The sequence below is a fragment of the Geotrypetes seraphini genome, chromosome 7 (genome assembly GCF_902459505.1).
Source record: "Geotrypetes seraphini chromosome 7, aGeoSer1.1, whole genome shotgun sequence".
In the NCBI taxonomy this organism is placed as follows: domain Eukaryota; kingdom Metazoa; phylum Chordata; class Amphibia; order Gymnophiona; family Dermophiidae; genus Geotrypetes; species Geotrypetes seraphini.
In genome coordinates, this window is record NC_047090.1 from 176,116,230 (window position 1) to 176,133,479 (window position 17,250).

At 46.2% G+C, this 17,250-nt stretch overlaps 1 protein-coding gene across 5 annotated transcripts in view; it reads left to right on the plus strand.

The window, feature by feature from the left end:
- Positions 1-17,250, plus strand: part of CCDC88C (coiled-coil domain containing 88C) — a 338,359-nt gene that overhangs the window by 109,159 nt on the left and 211,950 nt on the right. For all 5 annotated transcript variants that reach the window (XM_033951005.1, XM_033951004.1, XM_033951007.1 and 2 more), the window contains exons 6-7: positions 1,640-1,723; positions 11,105-11,245. In XM_033951005.1, coding sequence (XP_033806896.1) covers positions 1,640-1,723; positions 11,105-11,245 — 225 coding nt within the window. The remainder of the gene's footprint in view (positions 1-1,639; positions 1,724-11,104; positions 11,246-17,250) is intronic.

A 17,250-nucleotide genomic window follows, 5' to 3' on the forward strand; every position in this document is an offset into this window, starting at 1 on the left:
TTCAGTGCCCGACAACATGATGCACGACCCACTCCTACTGGAGCGATGGTCTAGGACATGGCAACTCAACTTCAATGCCAAAAAATGCAAAGTTATGCACCTGGGCAGCCAGAATCCATGCAAGTCTTATACCCTTAATGGCGAGATCCTAGCAAAAACGGTAGCAGAACGAGACTTGGGGGTAATCGTCAGTGAGGACATGAAGTCTGCCAATCAAGTGGAGCAGGCTTCGTCCAAGGCAAGACAAATCATGGGCTGCATACGAAGGGGTTTCGTCAGTCGTAAGGCGGAAGTCATTATGCCATTGTATAGATCCATGGTGAGGCCCCACCTGGAATACTGTGTGCAATTCTGGAGGCTGCATTATCGCAAGGATGTGCTGAGACTGGAGTCGGTGCAAAGAATGGCCACCCGGATGGTCTCGGGACTCAAAGATCTACCATACGAAAAACGGCTTGACAAATTACAGCTATACTCGCTCGAGGAGCGCAGAGAGAGGGGGGACATGATCGAGACGTTCAAGTATCTTACGGGCCGCATCGAGGCGGAGGAAGATATCTTCTTTTTCAAGGGTCCCACGACAACAAGAGGGCATCCGTTGAAAATCAGGGGCGGGAAACTACGAGGTGACACCAGGAAATTCTTTTTCACTGAAAGAGTGGTTGATCGCTGGAATAGTCTTCCACTACAGGTGATTGAGGCCAGCAGCGTGCCTGATTTTAAGGCCAAATGGGATCGGCACATGGGATCTATTCACAGGGCAAAGGTAGGGGAGGGACATTAAGGTGGGCAGACTAGATGGGCCGTGGGCCCTTATCTGCCGTCTATTTCTATGTTTCTATGTTTCTATATATAATCATAAACGGAGACAGCCCAACCTACCTGAACAACCGCCTCATCCAAACTACCTCAGACATAGAAAAACTCACACCCCATTCACACACCCCCAATCAAAGAAGTAAAACAGAAAAAACTATACGATGGCCTACTAGCCACTCAAGCAGCAAAATTAGATATCCAAATCGCCAATCTACTGATGATAACCCCCAGACTACAAGATGTTCAGAAAGGAAATAAAAACTATACTCTTCAAGAAATCCCTGAAAAAGGCTTTAATACCACGAGTACCTTACCTTCTTCCCATCTTCTCCCTAACCCACTGATACTACCTGACCCACTCTTGGAAATGATGTGATCTTACTTTGTAACCCTCCATCTATAACTCTTTTTGTAATCCGCCTTGAACCGCAAGGTAATGGCGGAATAGAAATCTCTAATGTAATGTAAAATATACAAATGAACAACTTCCAGTGTTTCTCTGCTACATCAAAGGAGTTGCAGATTTAGTGAGTTTGCAATTTGGGAGCCACTGTGAAGCTAACTATGCAGAAACTGGGTTTAAAGTGAAAGTTACTGGCTGAGCAATGCAGAAAGGGTTTCAGCTCTGGTGTTAAAACTTGATTGGGAACTTCGAATGCACACCACAAAAAAATGAATGGTAATGTGGAAGGAGGGCAAGAGCATTTCTTGTGATTTAGGAATAGTGCAGGATTGCTGAAGAAAGTGATTAAGTGAGAGTGGCCTCATTCTGAATCTGACTTAACTTTTTTCCTCTGATTTGATGCATATATTGTTTCAGTGTGAAAGAAAAGAGGAACTTATTGAGAAAATCAAGCAGCTGGACATTGAGACCCAAGCAGCAATAGTGACGCACATTCAGGAGGTATCCAGTTTGAATTTATTTTTTTATTTTTGCTTTCTGTACATTTTACTACTACTATTGGTTTCTCTGTATTTGTTCCATGAACTATCCTCCTTAATTTGAAAGGTATTGTCAAATTTGATACTGTGGTAAACTCAATCTGGTAATAATAACCCCCCTCCCCCCCCAAAAAAAAAAAACCAACCCAAAACAAACCAACCTACCAAATAGCCCTTGATCAAAGTACATGTTCATTAATTTCACAAATGGTTAAATAAAAAACAAAAAAATGTTGATGTGTATGATACATTCCTACACCATCCCTATGAGGAAAAATTCAGAACAATGAAGAGGTTATGGCAGATGGCTGAACTTGAAGGACACGATAAACTGCTAAACAAAACCCCCCTGGGTTTGAGAAGGTTGAAATGTGGTGTAATGTTTGTAGCAACTGCCTTGCCTTAGGGTTGAATCCTCTAGTGCTGGCGGCTACTGGGTCTTAGTTGTACAAAGCTGGAGCCTGGTATTGAGGGCATTTTACAGTATAGGGCCTATACTGTAAAATGCCCTCAATACTATAGGCATTGGAATAGAAAGCCACAGGTGCCATTTACCTCAAACCTTTTCCTTCCTTTCCTCTCTCCTTCCACTCCTGTGATCTGCTAGCATCATCTTCCTCCTTTGCCATTTATTACCCTTCTCTCCCAGGCAGCAATGCATTTTGGCCACCTGGCGTGTCCCTGAGCATCTGTGCATGGTCAAGGCCCACCAACTTCTGCCTTTGGCCTTCAGCATAGTAACATAATAAATGACAGCAGATAAAGACCTGAATAGTCCATCCAGTCTGCCAATAAGTTATGCCCATTAAAAAATACATGATTAGATTAACATGTCTCTTCTTTGATATTTCTGGGCCGTAGACTGTAAAGTCTGATATTGTCCTAGGTTCCAAATGCTGAAGTTGCCATCTAAGCTCACTCCAGCCTATCCAACCATCCCGTTGTTTGCAGGATACCTACCATAAAGTCTTGCCAGTAACATCCTCATGTTCCATATTAGTGGAGTTCACCCACCCCAGTCCATCCTACACCGAATCGCCATATATAGAACACAGACCGTGCAGGTCTGCCCAATACCGGCCTTAGTTCTTTAATTTACATCCTTCATTCTCTAATTAGAGATCCTCTATTTTTATCCCACGCTTTTTTGAATTCCAGCACCATTTTCTTCTCCACCACTTCCTTTTATATAATTCTTTATTCATTTTTTATCTTACAACAAGTGTATCAAGAAATAACATATGAACTTAAAATCATCACTTGATTTTCTATTACAGTCAACTTAAATTAATGAATTATAACCCCCTCCCTCCTATCCTTCCCATATCATATGCATTCACATATATTATACAATATAATCTTTCCAAACATTTAATAAAGAATCAGAACCCCCCCACCCCTATCCTATCATTTCAATTGTATTATTAAGGGAAAATGTTAACTACTTATTACAATAATCTGTTAATGGTCCCCAAACATCTCAAAATTTATTAAATATCCTTTTTGTGTGGCTAATATTCACTACTTCCCTCGGGAGGGCATTCCAGGCATCTACCACCCTCTCCATGAAGAAGAATCTCCTAACCTTGCTACTAAGTCTTCCTCCCTGTAACCTCTAGTTTTACCATTTTCTCTTCTCTGAAAAAGATTTGGTTCTATATTAAGTATTTAAAAGTCTGTATCAAATGTCTGTGCAGATGCTTGAGGTCCTGCACCAACAGGCTTCATTGCTTCTTAAGCAGATTGCAGTGTTACTCAGTAGAGAGAGGTAATAAATCAACACTTTGGTTTGGAGGGAAAAGAGAAAGGTGCTGGCACACTAAGGTGGGGAAGAAGGGGTAGAGATACTGGCAGTCCACAGGGCAGGGGGAGAGCTGGGGCTTCCCCAGACAAAAAGACATTTTGCTGCCCCTGGTTTACAGGACACCAAAGAAACCCAGCAACATGACAGAAGTGTGGTCATTTTATACTATAATTTTCATTATGGTTCCTTGCTAGGCCACAGTTGAATTTCACAGCCGGTCTGAAGCTAATCTATGATTTATACAAATTAGTTTGTTTCCTAATGGCCAAATGAAACGGGCAGTCTTATTTTTGGAAAGGTGGCATATGAAATTCTAATAAACTTAACTTATATTGTGAGCATGCTGATTTCAGGAACAGGAGAATTGTTCAGGTTTGAGGAAGATATTGTAGCAAAAAAAATCAAGATCAGGAAACATAAGAACATAAGCAGTGCCTCCGCCGGGTCAGACCATAGGTCCATCCTGCCCGGCAGTCCGCTCCCGCGGCGGCCCAAACAGGTCACGACCTGTCTGAATCACCAGAAGGGGCTCCCTTGCCACCTTGGTTTCTCATTGAAGTCCTATCTTCCCATCATAGTCCTAACTCTCCGGTCTTGCACATGCACGACCTGTTGGGTTTCTATACTTATTACCTGGTTAGCTTTCTATACTTGTGTTACATTCCAGCTCCTCCTTCAGTATCCCACAATCCCTTTATCCCTCAGGAATCCGTCCAATCCCTGTTTGAATCCCTGTACCGTACTCTGCCTGATCACTTCCTCCGGTAGCGCATTCCAAGTGTCCACGACCCTTTGGGTGAAAAAAAACTTCCTTGCATTTGTTTTGAACCTATCTCCCTTCAGTTTCTCCGAATGCCCCCTCGTACTTGTTGTCCCCTTCAGTCTGAAGAATCTGTCCCTATCCACCCTCTCTATGCCCCTCATGATCTTGAAGGTCTCTATCATATCTCCCCTGAGCCTCCTTTTTTCCAGAGAGAAGAGCCCCAGCCTATCCAACCTCTCGGCATATGGGCAGTGTTCCAGCCCTTTTACCAGTTTCGTTGCTCTCCTTGGACTCTCTCAAGTACCGCCATGTCCTTCTTGAGGTGTGGCGACCAATACTGAACGCAGTATTCCAGATGTGGACGCACCATCGCTCGATACAATGGCATGATGACTTCCCGCGTCCTGGTTGTTATGCCCCTCTTTATGATGCCCAGCATCCTGTTGGCTTTTTTCGAGGCTGCTGCGCACTGTGCAGATGGCTTCAGTGATGCATCCACCAGCACATCCAAGTCTCTCTCAAGTCTGCTGTCTCCCAACAATGCCCCCCCCCCAATTTGTAGTTGAACAACGGGTTCTTTTTCCCTATATGCATGACCTTGCATTTTTCCACGTTAAAGCGCATTTGCCATTTGTTTGCCCAGTCTTCCAGCTTGTCCAGGTCCCTTTGCAGGTCCTCACACTCCTCCCTGGACCTAACTCTACCGCACAGTTTGGTATCGTCTGCAAATTTTATAACCTCGCACTTTGCCTCCTTTTCCAGGTCATTGATAAATATGTTGAAGAGTAACAGCCCCAGCACCGATCCCTGTGGCACACCGCTCGTGACTCCCCGCCAGTCAGAATATTGGCCCTTCACTTCGACCCTCTGCAGTCTACCCGACAACCAGTGCTTGATCCATCTATGCACATCCCCTCCCACCCCGTGGTTCCACAGCTTCCTAAGCAGCCTTTCATGTGGCACCTTGTCGAAAGCCTTTTGAAAATCGAGGTAAATGATGTCTATGGGTTCCCCATTGTCCACCCGACTGCTTATTCCCTCAAAGAAGTACAGAAGGTTCGTTAGGCACGACCTTCCCTTACAGAATCCGTGCTGGCTTGTTCTCAGTAGGCCATTCCTCTCGATGTGCTCGCAAATGCCGTCCTTGATCATAGCTTCCACCATCTTCCCTATAATTGAAGTCAGGCTCACCGGCCTGTAGTTCCCGGGGTCACCCCTCGATCCCTTCTTGAAGATAGGTGTGACATTCGCCAATTTCCAGTCCTCTGGTACCTCACCAGTTTTCAAGGATAGGTTGCAAACATGCTGGATTGTGCCCGCTATTTCTTGTCTTAGTTCCTTCAGAACCCTTGGGTGGATCCCGTCCGGGCCCGGTGATTTACTGCATTTTAACCTGTCTATCTGTTTGAGGACATCCTCCTTACTTACCTCTATGTGCTCCAATTTTTCGGCCTGTTCCCCACTCATGAGCTCCTCTGAGTCTGGTATATTAGATGTGTCTTCGCTCGTGAAAACCGACGAGAAGAACGTGTTCAACCTCTCAGCTACCTTTTTATCCTCCTTAATCACTCCCTTCCTATCCCCATCGTCCAACGGCCCCACCTCCTCTCTCGCTGGTTGCTTCCCCTTTACGTAACTGAAGAATGCCTTGAAGTTTTTCGCCTCCCTGGCCAGCCCCTCTTCGTATTCCCCTTTTGCTTTTCTAACCTCTTGGTGGCATTCCTTTTGGCATTTCCTGTGCGCCTGGTGATTTTCCTCCATTGGGTCCTTTTTCCATCTCCGGAAGGATACTTTTTTGTATGAGGAAAGACTAAAACCAGCCAGGGCTCCTCAGCTTGGAAAAGAGACCGCCGAGGGGAGACACGACCGAAGCAAACAAAATCCCGAGTGGAGCAGAACGGGCACAATTGGATCGATTCTTCACTCTGTCAAAAATGACAAAGACCAGGGGACACTCGATGAAGCCACAGGGAAACACTTCCAAAACCAATAGGAGGAAATATCTTTTCACTCATAGAATAGCCAAGCTCTGGAACACACTGCCAGAGGATGTGGCAAGAGCGGACAGCGCAGCCAGTTTCAAGAAACAAAGAATCGAAATGCAGGGCAGTACTAGAGTGATGAAAACCAAGCTCTGGCAAAGAAGCCAGATGAAGTTTAGGTATGTGGGCAAATCCAGACAGGAGCTGTCAGCAAGCGAGGTGCAATAAACTGACACTTGGGCTCCTTTTACAAAGTTGCGCTAGGGCCTCAACGCGCAGAATAGCGCACGCTAGCCGCTACCGCCTCCTTTTGAGCAGGCGGTAGATTTTTGGCTAGCGTGCGCTAATCCGGTGCGTGCGTTAAAAACGCTAATGCACCTTTGTAAAAGGAGCCCTTAAAGGTAGGTGGTCAGAAATTTACCCGAATAAGGCTTTCTTAGTTCATGAGCCACCTACAAATTAAATATTTCATTCAATCTTCAGAGGATAACCTGCACTAGCTGCTACTTTCCTCAAAATATTGGTTTTCCTTTGTTACTTACTCTTTGGTACATATTCCTAGATATATTTTATCTTTATTTTCTTAGTTTGCAGAATGAAATAGTTACATTTTTATTGTTTCTTTGTTTTGTACAGTGGTACCTTGGATTACGAGCATAATCCGTTCCAGGAGCATGCTCGTAATCCAAAATGCTCGTTTATCAAAGCGAGTTTCCCCATAGGAAATAATGGAAACTCGCTTTGATACGTTCCCACCCCCCTAGAGGCCAGGGCGCTGCTCCCCCCCGCTCGCAAAGTCCCCCCCACCCCCGCATGATCCGGCATCCCCCGTGAGAACAGGCACCCCCCGCCCGACCAACTTTAACTCACCCCCCCCATCTGGCACCGGCACGAGAACCGCTCCCCCCCGCTTGCAAAGGCCCCCCTCCCCGCTCGAATCGGTACCCCCCCCGCGAGAACAGGAACCCCCTTCCCGACCAACTTTAACTCACACCCCCCCCCCGTCTGGCACCGGCACGAGAACCGGTTCCCCCCGCTCGCAAAGGCCTCCCTCCCCGCTCGAATCGGTACCCCCCCCCCCGCGAGAACAGGAACCCCCCGCCCGACCAACTTTAACTCACCCCCCCTTTGGCACCGGAACGCAGCCCACAAGTGCCGGTGCCGCTTGAAGATCTTCTTCCCAGTCTCTGCCGGCTTTGAGCATGCATCTGCGCATGCTCAAGCCGTTCTAATTCTCCCTCTCAACGAGAATCTCGGAGCATGTTCTCGAGGGGGGGGGGTGTGTGCCGATTCGAGCGGGAGGGGGCCCATTGCGATCGGGGGAGCTCGCAAATCGAGTCAACACTTGGTTTGCGAGACACATTTTGTGAGAATGTTTTGCTCGTCTTCTCATGTCAGGGCCAGTGATTGTGGACAACCTATCTTGCTTTTGTCTTATTGCTTGACCCTTGAAAGGGAATGTATGAAGCAAGATGATTATGTGGACAGGATCATTACAACTATTGCAGACAAAATAGAGTACCTTATTAGCCTATGCTAAAATCTGGAGATAGTTTGAAATGCAGTGTACAGAAAAGATTTTTCTTTGAACTTTTATTGCCAGGATTTTATTTCTACAGAATGACCCTGACAGGGATTATCCTTGACCTCACTGAACATTCAGGTGGCAGCATTAGTTTGCTACAGCAGTTGTTTAGAAGGGACTTCAGTAGTAGCACACCTGGATGTTATATGCTTTCTCAATGTTTTGGTGCATTTGTGTTCACTAATGCGTCTGATGGTTTCACTATGGGTTTTTTCAGCCTTAGAAGTTGCACCTTTTATTTTATTTTTTTTGCAAAACAATTTATTGAACGATAAAATGCAAAGCAGCATCCACCAAAACAGGCAGAGACAGTCAGAGTCCGGATTGGGTTCTTATATCCAGACTCAACCAAACCCCGCCCTGCAAAAGGATCCTACCACACCTCCCCCCCTCCTTCCCCCCCCCTTTCAACCTACAGGCAGCACCGGTACCACTGGCTTCTGCAGCCGGTTGAGAACTTGACTTTTAATCAGAGGGGGTAGAGTATCCAAATAAGATTCCCAAACTGACAAGAAAAGCTTACTATGATGACGAGATAACTGATCTGCCAAGGATTCCCAGACCATTAAAAGATGGAATTTATTGCGCCAATACCAAATGGTGGGTGGGGAGTCCTGAAGCCAATGATTTAGGATACATTTCTTACCTACTACATAGCCCTTGCGGATAAGTTAAGAATCTCCAGCAAAGCAGCCACCCAAAAAACCCTTAGCTAAAAAGAGGATCCCCTCAACCTGAGAAGGAAGGGTATAGCCCACCAGGGTCTGAAGATAACGGACCTCCAACCAAAAAACAGCAATAACCGGGCAGGATCAAAGACCATGTGCTAAAGAGTTATCCACTCGGTGACACTTCAAACACGTAGCGGTAGAGGCACACCCAAAATGAAGACTGCCTCTGAAAAATATAACCCCGATAAAGGATTTGAAATTGACGTTTCTGAAGCTCAGCACTCTGCCACCTGAGGGATTTGCTGCACTAGAGGAGACAAGGATGCCACCCGAGGACGGCAACCCAGGTCCCGAGTCCACAGAGACAGAAGTTGAGAATAATCCCTCCTCAGCTGCAGAGCCACCAGCTGACGATGGTATTGAGACACCAAGAGCCAATCCCAGGCATCATCAAAAAAAAAAAATCCTGTACCGTGACCAAAAAACATACTGTAGGGACTCCCTGGGCAAAGTAGCAATGTAATGAAAGAGCTGCCGATAAAGCAAAATGATCCAAAACACTCAGGGACCAGGATGCCTGGAGAGCCGGGAAAGGAAAACGACTCTCATCCGTCTGAAGAAAATGCCCCAGATTACAGAGCCCCTTCCGCGCCCAGCGTTTAAAAACATTATCCTGACCCGGACAAAAGTCTGCATTACCCACTATGGGCAGGAGAACCCGAGCTAGAAGACGAATGGCCCCAAAACCGCAACACCGTCTCCAAGCCCTGCGCAGCAGGTGAACCAAACAGCTATGAGCCCCAGGACCCAACCGCTGATTCCCATCCCAATGCAAAAGATAAGGCAAAGCCCAGGGAAAAAAAATAATCGGCGCAGCAAACAAGCAAAATTATAAAGGTGAACCAAGGGAAGCCCCAAGCTCCCCTCCCCCCCGTAGACCAAGAACCATAAAGAAAAGTACTGTTCAGCTTACCTTGAAGATGATTTTGGAAGCAATCTGTTCAGCTAAGACAGGTTTTGGAGCTAAAAGCATTGTCATGCCAGGAACCTAATTTGTGATTTTACTGTAGCACAGGTTTTTTCTGAAGATAGTGTCAGCTTTCCATATAAATCAAGTGGTGGTGCCCATCTTCAGTCAAGCACTGTTGTTTGCACTGACAGTCAAGTGGCGATGTACTACATCTTGCTGCTTTGGGCTTGTTTTACTAGGGGCGTGGCAGCATCTTGAGTGCAATCTGTTGGTTTCTCTTGACATGCATTTGCAAAACTGCCTCCTAGTCTTCTCTGCACTCTGTATTTCCAAACATAAGTTGAACATCCATGCCAGAGAGGATGTTGCTTTTGGTTTAGTGACAAAGGCTTCATTTTTCCCCTCAAGTTAAGGACTGCTTTGCTAGATCTCATGATTTAGTACTGGTGTGGTGAACAAAGCAAAAATTTGGTGTACCCGCTACTTTTCTTTCCTTGCGTTTAGCCCAGGGGTGGACAACTCTGGTCCTCGAGGGCCGGAATCCAGTTGGGTTTTCAGGATTTCCCCAATGAATATGCATTGAAAGCAGTGCATGGAAATAGATCTCATGCATATTCATTGGGGAAATCCTGAAAACCCAACTGGATTCCGGCCGTCGAGGACCGAAGTTGCCCACCCCTGGTCTAGCCAGATCACTCCAGAGTCTTTCCTAATTTCTGGTTTCCTAGTTTGAGTCCTCTCCCATCTGAGAACAGAATGTGAAGCAGCACTGTAATGCTCTTGGTGTTATCTTAAGGTATGATTGGTTATGGTTAAGAAATCTGGATGTCCTCTTCTCTTTAAATCTGGGGACAATATCATTGCCCTTCTTATAGGGAAGAGCTCACAACTCCTACATCTTTATTTCCATCTGTTTGTTGATGGACATAACCCAGGAGTTCTAGACATGTCTAGCTGAACTCAACGGGAAAGATAACAGGTAAGGCTAAATTTTTTATTTTTTTTTTAAGACATACATAAAGCATAGGCAAAATCATGTCCTGTCATAAATCCCAGCAAACTCGTGAAGAGTTGTAGACTCCAAGAGTCATAATTTAAAGAAAATATTCTGAGTTATGCTATCAGTAGAAGTCAAGAATTAACACCAAAATGCCACCTCTGAATGACTGAATAAGGCACTTAATCCTCCATTGGTTCACACACAAGAGCCCACTTGGGACAGAGAAAATTACTTGCATATAACAAATATAAACCACTTTGGTTGTACAACTGAAAGGCAGTATATCAAATCCATAACCCTTTCTGAAAGGAAAGACTAGACCAAATATATGGGACACTATTTCTAGCTCTAATTGTTATATCAACTAAGATGGAATAATACTGTATCAAAGGCTGTGGAGATTGTGTCATATTTCATGTTTGTGGATTTCTTTTTTTCCAATGATGTGACAGTATATTTCAGGGCTTGTGAGGAGTTTCCAGCATAATGCAAGATTACCAGCTAACAAGAAAAAAAATTCAATGCATTTCATAGACTAGATTGAAATAATGACCTGTTGTGTTTACAGGTGACCCACAATCAGGAGAATGTATTTGACCTTCAGTGGTTGGAAATTCCAGATATGGCTCCAGAGGAGTTAGATTCCTTGTCTAGGAGTATGGTTCTTCACCTGAAGCGGCTAGTCGATGAGAGGGATGAGTACACAGAAGTAAGAGCAATTATTCACTCTCCATGTAGAGTAAAATAAGCAGTTTAACTCTCATTCAGCCAACATGCTTTGCATACAAAATGATCAGGTGGGGACCCCACATTTGGTGCTTGTAGAAGTTATCAAAAGTGTATGGGAAAGAGATCACAATCTTAATTTTACACAAGTGAGTATCTTGAGTCAATTACCATTTCAGTATCACTGCATAGAGACTTTTCTGACATATAGTCATCTTATTCAATGCCAGAACTCTGACAGTCTCTCACACTCACTACTCTTTGCTTTCCTCCAAAATGCATTTTAGAGCATCTGCAACACTAAACATAACTCTCTTTGCTATATTGCTCATGAAGATTATATAATAAGTCACTAGCAGCACAGGTGAAACCTAAAGATGTTATTATAAACCTTTTTTTAAATTCAAATAGAAAATATGAGGATTTCGGGACCCCAACAAAAATAAAATTATGCATATACTCACAGGTGGATGATGTCATCAACGGAGCCGGCATGGACAGTGAAAAGAGCATCACTTTAAGCTTTGTGAAGCTTTGAGACTGTCCGCACTGCGCATGTGTGAGTGCCTTCCTGTCCAATGTCGGCTCGCTATTCCTTGGTTCTTCATTTTCCGCAGAGCAAAGAAGTTGTATTTTTTTTTTTGGACTCTGTCCAAAATCGCATTGCCTTCCTGCCACTTTTTCTTTTGCCTTTGATAGTTTTTCTTGTTTATTGATTTCTAACTTTTTCTTTGGTTAAAAAAACCAACAAACCTCTCGCCATCACCGTAGCTCCAAGGAAGATTGCCTCTCTTTACAGAATTCAGTTTTGACCTGGATTTGATAAATCACAATTACCTCATCAGTCCTTGCTAATTGAATCTACTCTCAAAAAATCTTCCAGTTTTCATGTACAGTGGTGCCTCACACAACGGACGCCTCGCACAGCGCACGCTGCGCACAACGAACTTTATGTCTTGATTCGTACAACGAACTTCGTTTCACACAACGAAGTCGCCCGAGCTGCATCCTTCCGCGCAGGCACTGCGCTTAACTGCCCTCTCTCCGCCTGGCTCCCTCTTGCCCCCCCGACTCCCCGACACGATCGGGGCAAAAAGGAGCCCAAGCCCTCTTGCCCCGCCGATTCCCCAACTCCCCGACAATATCGGGCCAGGAGGGAGCCCAAGTCCTCCTGGCCACGGCGACCCCCTAACCCCACCCTGCACTACATTACGGGCAGGAGGGATCCCAGGCCCTCCTGCCCTCGACGCAAACCCCCCCCTCCCCCCAACGACCGCCCCCCCCAGGAACCTCCGACCGCCCCCCCAGCCGACCCGCGACCCCCCTGGCCGACCCCCACGACACCCCCAACCCCCTTCCCCGTACCTTTCTGTAGTTGGCCGGACAGACGGGAGCCAAACCCGCCTGTCCGGCAGGCAGCCAACGACGGAATGAGGCCGGATTGGCCCAACCCGACCATGTGCCTCAGGCCCTGCCCCCAGGAGGGACCTAAGGCTCCCGGGCCTATTCTGATTGGCCCAGGCGCCTTAGGCCCCACCAGTAGGCGGAGCTTTGGGACGGATGGGCCAATCCGGCCTCATTCCGTCGTTGGCTGCCTGCCGGACAGGCGGGTTTGGCTCCCGTCTGTCCGTCCAACTACAGAAAGGTACGGGGAAGGGGGTTGGGGGTGTCGTGGGGGTCGGCCAGGGGGGTCGCGGGTCGGCTGGGGGGGCGGTCGGAGGTTCTTGGGGGGGGCGGTCGTTGGGGGGAGGGGGGGTTTGCGTCGAGGGCAGGAGGGCCTGGGATCCCTCCTGCCCGTAATGTAGTGCAGGGTGGGGTTAGGGGGTCGCCGTGGCCAGGAGGACTTGGGCTCCCTCCTGGCCCGATATTGTCGGGGAGTTGGGGAATCGGCGGGGCAAGAGGGCTTGGGCTCCCTTTTGCCCCGATCGTGTCGGGGAGTCGGGGGGGCAAGAGGGCTTGAGCTCCCTCTTGCCCCGATCGTGTCGGGGAGTCGGGGGGGCAAGAGGGCTTGAGCTCCCTCTTGCCCCGATCGTGTCGGGGGTGCCAGGGACCACACGGAGTCACCCACCGTACCACCCGATTCGGGTAAGCGCAGGTATCGGTGGGTGGCTTATTTGCGGGGGGGGGGTGCCTTATTTTACATTTTTTTCTAAAAAGGGGGGGCTGTCTTATTTGATGGCCCTGCCTTATCATCGGGGAAACACGGTAGAAAAAAAAAAAAATGAACAGTTAAGTCCCAGTTTTTTGCCGCTGAGACTCTGCCCTCTCTCACTGTAAAATTAGACTCTACTTAGTCTGTCTTTAAATTTAAAAAATGTGTGTTGTTTTAAAAAACAATTATGTTTTTAGATGTATCTAAATAAAAATAATAACCAAAAATTTATCTTTTTTTATGTCATCTTAGCATATTTTATGCTACAGAACGAATTATTTTTTTTTACATGTATTGTTATGGGAAAACGCGTTTCACATAACGAACTTTTCGCATAACAAACTTGCTCCTGGAACGAATTAAGTTCGTTGTGTGAGGCACCACTGTATATGCTATCGCACCACCAGGACGTGAAGGCCGCACTGTGGATAAATTTGGCTACTGCCTTTTCTAGAACTCTGTTAGCCAGCAGAGTTCTAAATTACAACTTCTATATGTCATTTTATGTAAAACAACTTATAAAAAGTTGGATGCTTTTCAACAATACATACCCTCTGAGAAACTTGCGGTATTCCAAGAGTCCACTCATAGTCTTCTTCAAACATGGAGGTTTATGGCCAGATTAGCTTTTGATGTGGTATCCAGAGCATCAGCTATGTCAATTGCTGTGAGACATGCATGGTTAAGAATCTCTGACATGGGCATTAATGTTCAAGATTGTTTAGCAAACATTTCTTGTCTGGGTGAAGAATTCTTCAGAGACAAGGTAGAGGAGGATGTTACCCAAAGACTAACCCATCATGAACTGAGCTGGACTGCGCTGATGGGGACTAAAGGTAAAATTCAGTCAACTAAACCTTCACAATGATTTCCTTCCTATACATACAAGAGGCACTATCCAATGACCTCCTCTTTGAAACCTCCACCTCAGAAAGCTCAATCTTCGGCTCCTCAAAAGCCTGCTCAGTCTTTTTGACATGATTCTAGAGAGCATAGCCACAATTTTCCCATCTCAGCCACCTCCCCAACCTATCGGAGGCCACCTTTTGTTGTACAATCTATGCTAGACTTTCATTACCACAAACTCCTGGGTCCTTAGTCATACTACCTAGATACTGTGTCAGTTTTTAACTCGTTAATTGTACTGCATTGTTTCGATACTGTCCTGTATTGCACTGGATTATTCTTAACTCGTTAATTGTACTGCATTGTCTCGATACTGTCCTGTATTGCATTGGATTATTTTGATACGACACTACACTGCACTATATGATACAACTTGAGATTCTAATGTATTGTACTGTACTGGTCTTCCCACACTGGTCTCGACCTACGTAACCCTCATCCCCCAACCTCTTCCCACCTCTTAGTACTACCCCTCACTAGCCAAGAGACAAGCCAAAAGAAATAACGCTCCAAACGCACACTGCGACTCCCGCCACCCAACCATCGCCCCTCAACGCCCCCCCACAAGCTCCCAAATTCCATCCTTTGCAACAGGAAGAGCCCCCCCATCGCCCCTCAACGCCCTCCCGCAAACGCCCAAATTCCACCCACTCCGATAGGACGAGCCCTTCACAATGGCCTGGCCAAGCACGCACCAATGCGCTGCACTACTCCTTCTCTACCTGTTCCTCAATAGGCTCTGCAACGCAGACAACTCTAACGCATCCCCCATCCCCATCCACTTCACAACACACCGACCAGCAAACCCCAAAACCCCAACATACACCCTCCTCACCTCACAAGACCATCCACATACCAATCCTTCCACCATCCCCCCTCCCCCACACAAACGAACCAAGCCCCACTAAAAAAAACCACGAACTCTAAAAAAACTGACCCACTCCCACTACTCCCCATTCGATCACACCAACCACCAAATACTACTTGGATTCTACCTAAATATCAGATCAATGAGGAATAAAGCGACATTGATCAAAGATTGGCTGATTGAAACTAACCCCGACTTCGTCCTCCTTGCGGAAACCTGGTTGCTATCAGACAAAGACATCATCATTAAAGAATGCCTACCCCCAGGATACAAAATTCTCTCACTAGCCAGAACATGGGGAAGAGGAGGTGGTCTTGCAATAATCTTCCGAGACCAACTAAACTGTACCACTCTCAACACAACATCTTCGCCCAACTCAGAAATTCTAACCATCTCCCTAACATCAAAATCACTGCCCTCCTCACTAACCATCACTTTATTCTACATCCCTCCAAAAAAATGGACCACATCCAAAGAGGACTTCGCAGAAACCCTACTAACCAACTCTCTAACAAGTCCCTACAACTTCCTATGCGGAGACATTAACATCCATCTCGAGCAACCTGATCAACCAGAAATCTTAGATTTTTGGTCACTCCTCACCCAACTAGGCTATGACAAACACCCCCCCATCAAAACCCACCAAAGAGGTCATCAGTTAGACCTGGTGACTCTCTCATCTAAGGATCAGACCAACCCCACTTTCTACTGGAAACAAGGCAACTGGTCAGACTCGCTTTGGTCTGACCACCGTCTATGTACCTTCACCATAGGATGCCAACATAAACCCCCCCAAAACAGCAAAACCAGAACTACCATATCCCACACTACCAGAGGAAAGATTGACCCAACTGAATTCTGGTCCCGTTTTGAAATCAACACCAACCCAACAGAAGAAACGGACCAGCTCATGAGCTCCTGGATCAAGGATAGTACCCACATATTAAACGAGATCGCCCCCATTAAAACACGCAGAATAAGAACCTCAAACAAAGAGGGCTGGTTCGACTCAGAACTGCAGCTATTAAAGAAGGACCTCAGAAAAGCAGAAAGAGTATGGCAAAAATCTGGTACCCTAGAACACAGACTGGCCTGGAGACTAAAACTAAAAAATTACAAAAACCTCATCAATGAAAAAAGAAAAAACTTCTACTCCCACAAAATTGGTAACATAAAAACCAACAGTAGTAACCTCTTTAAATTGGTTAATGACCTATATAACATCGAGACCTTCACAAACACACAAGAAGAATCCACTTTAACCGCCAACACCCTCGCCGACTTCTTCAACACCAAGATTCAAAAATTAAGATTAACACTACCTACCAGGCCCAACCCACTCGAGTTGTTCCCCATTCTCCTGGACCCGGACATATCAAACCCAGACACAGGAACTAGAACAGACCTAAGCTGGAAACAATTCGCAACAATCGACTGGCATACATTTAATACCTACTACAACAAATACACACACTCCTTTTGCAAACTGGACACATGCCCACCAAACATCATGAAAGCCGCCCCGCCCCACTTCAAAGCAAATATGATGACCTGGGTCAATTCACTTTTATCCACAGGAAACTTCCCGTTAGAGCATGGTCATATTATGATCACCCCAATTATAAAAAACGCGAAAGAACCATCAAACTCCCCTGCTAATTATAGACCAATTGCTAGCATCCCTCTATTTACCAAAATAGCAGAAGGGATGGTAAAGGCGGAACTCGTTGCATATCTTGAAAAATTCAACATCCTAAGCGACAATCAATCAGGTTTCCGCGCAGACCACAGCACTGAAACCATCATAGCCTCCCTTCTCGACCACCTCCACACCCTCTTTAGCCAGGGCTCAAGCGCCCTGATTATACAACTTGATCTGAGCAGTGCCTTCGACCTGGTCGACCACTCCATTCTCCTTGAATGCCTGGCCCACATCGGCATCTCCGACCAGGTCCTCAACTGGTTCCAGGGGTTCCTAAGAAATAGATCCTACACGGTGCTCAAGAACAACTTGTTCTCATATAGTTGGGACAATACCTGCGGGGTCCCTCAGGGCTCCCCC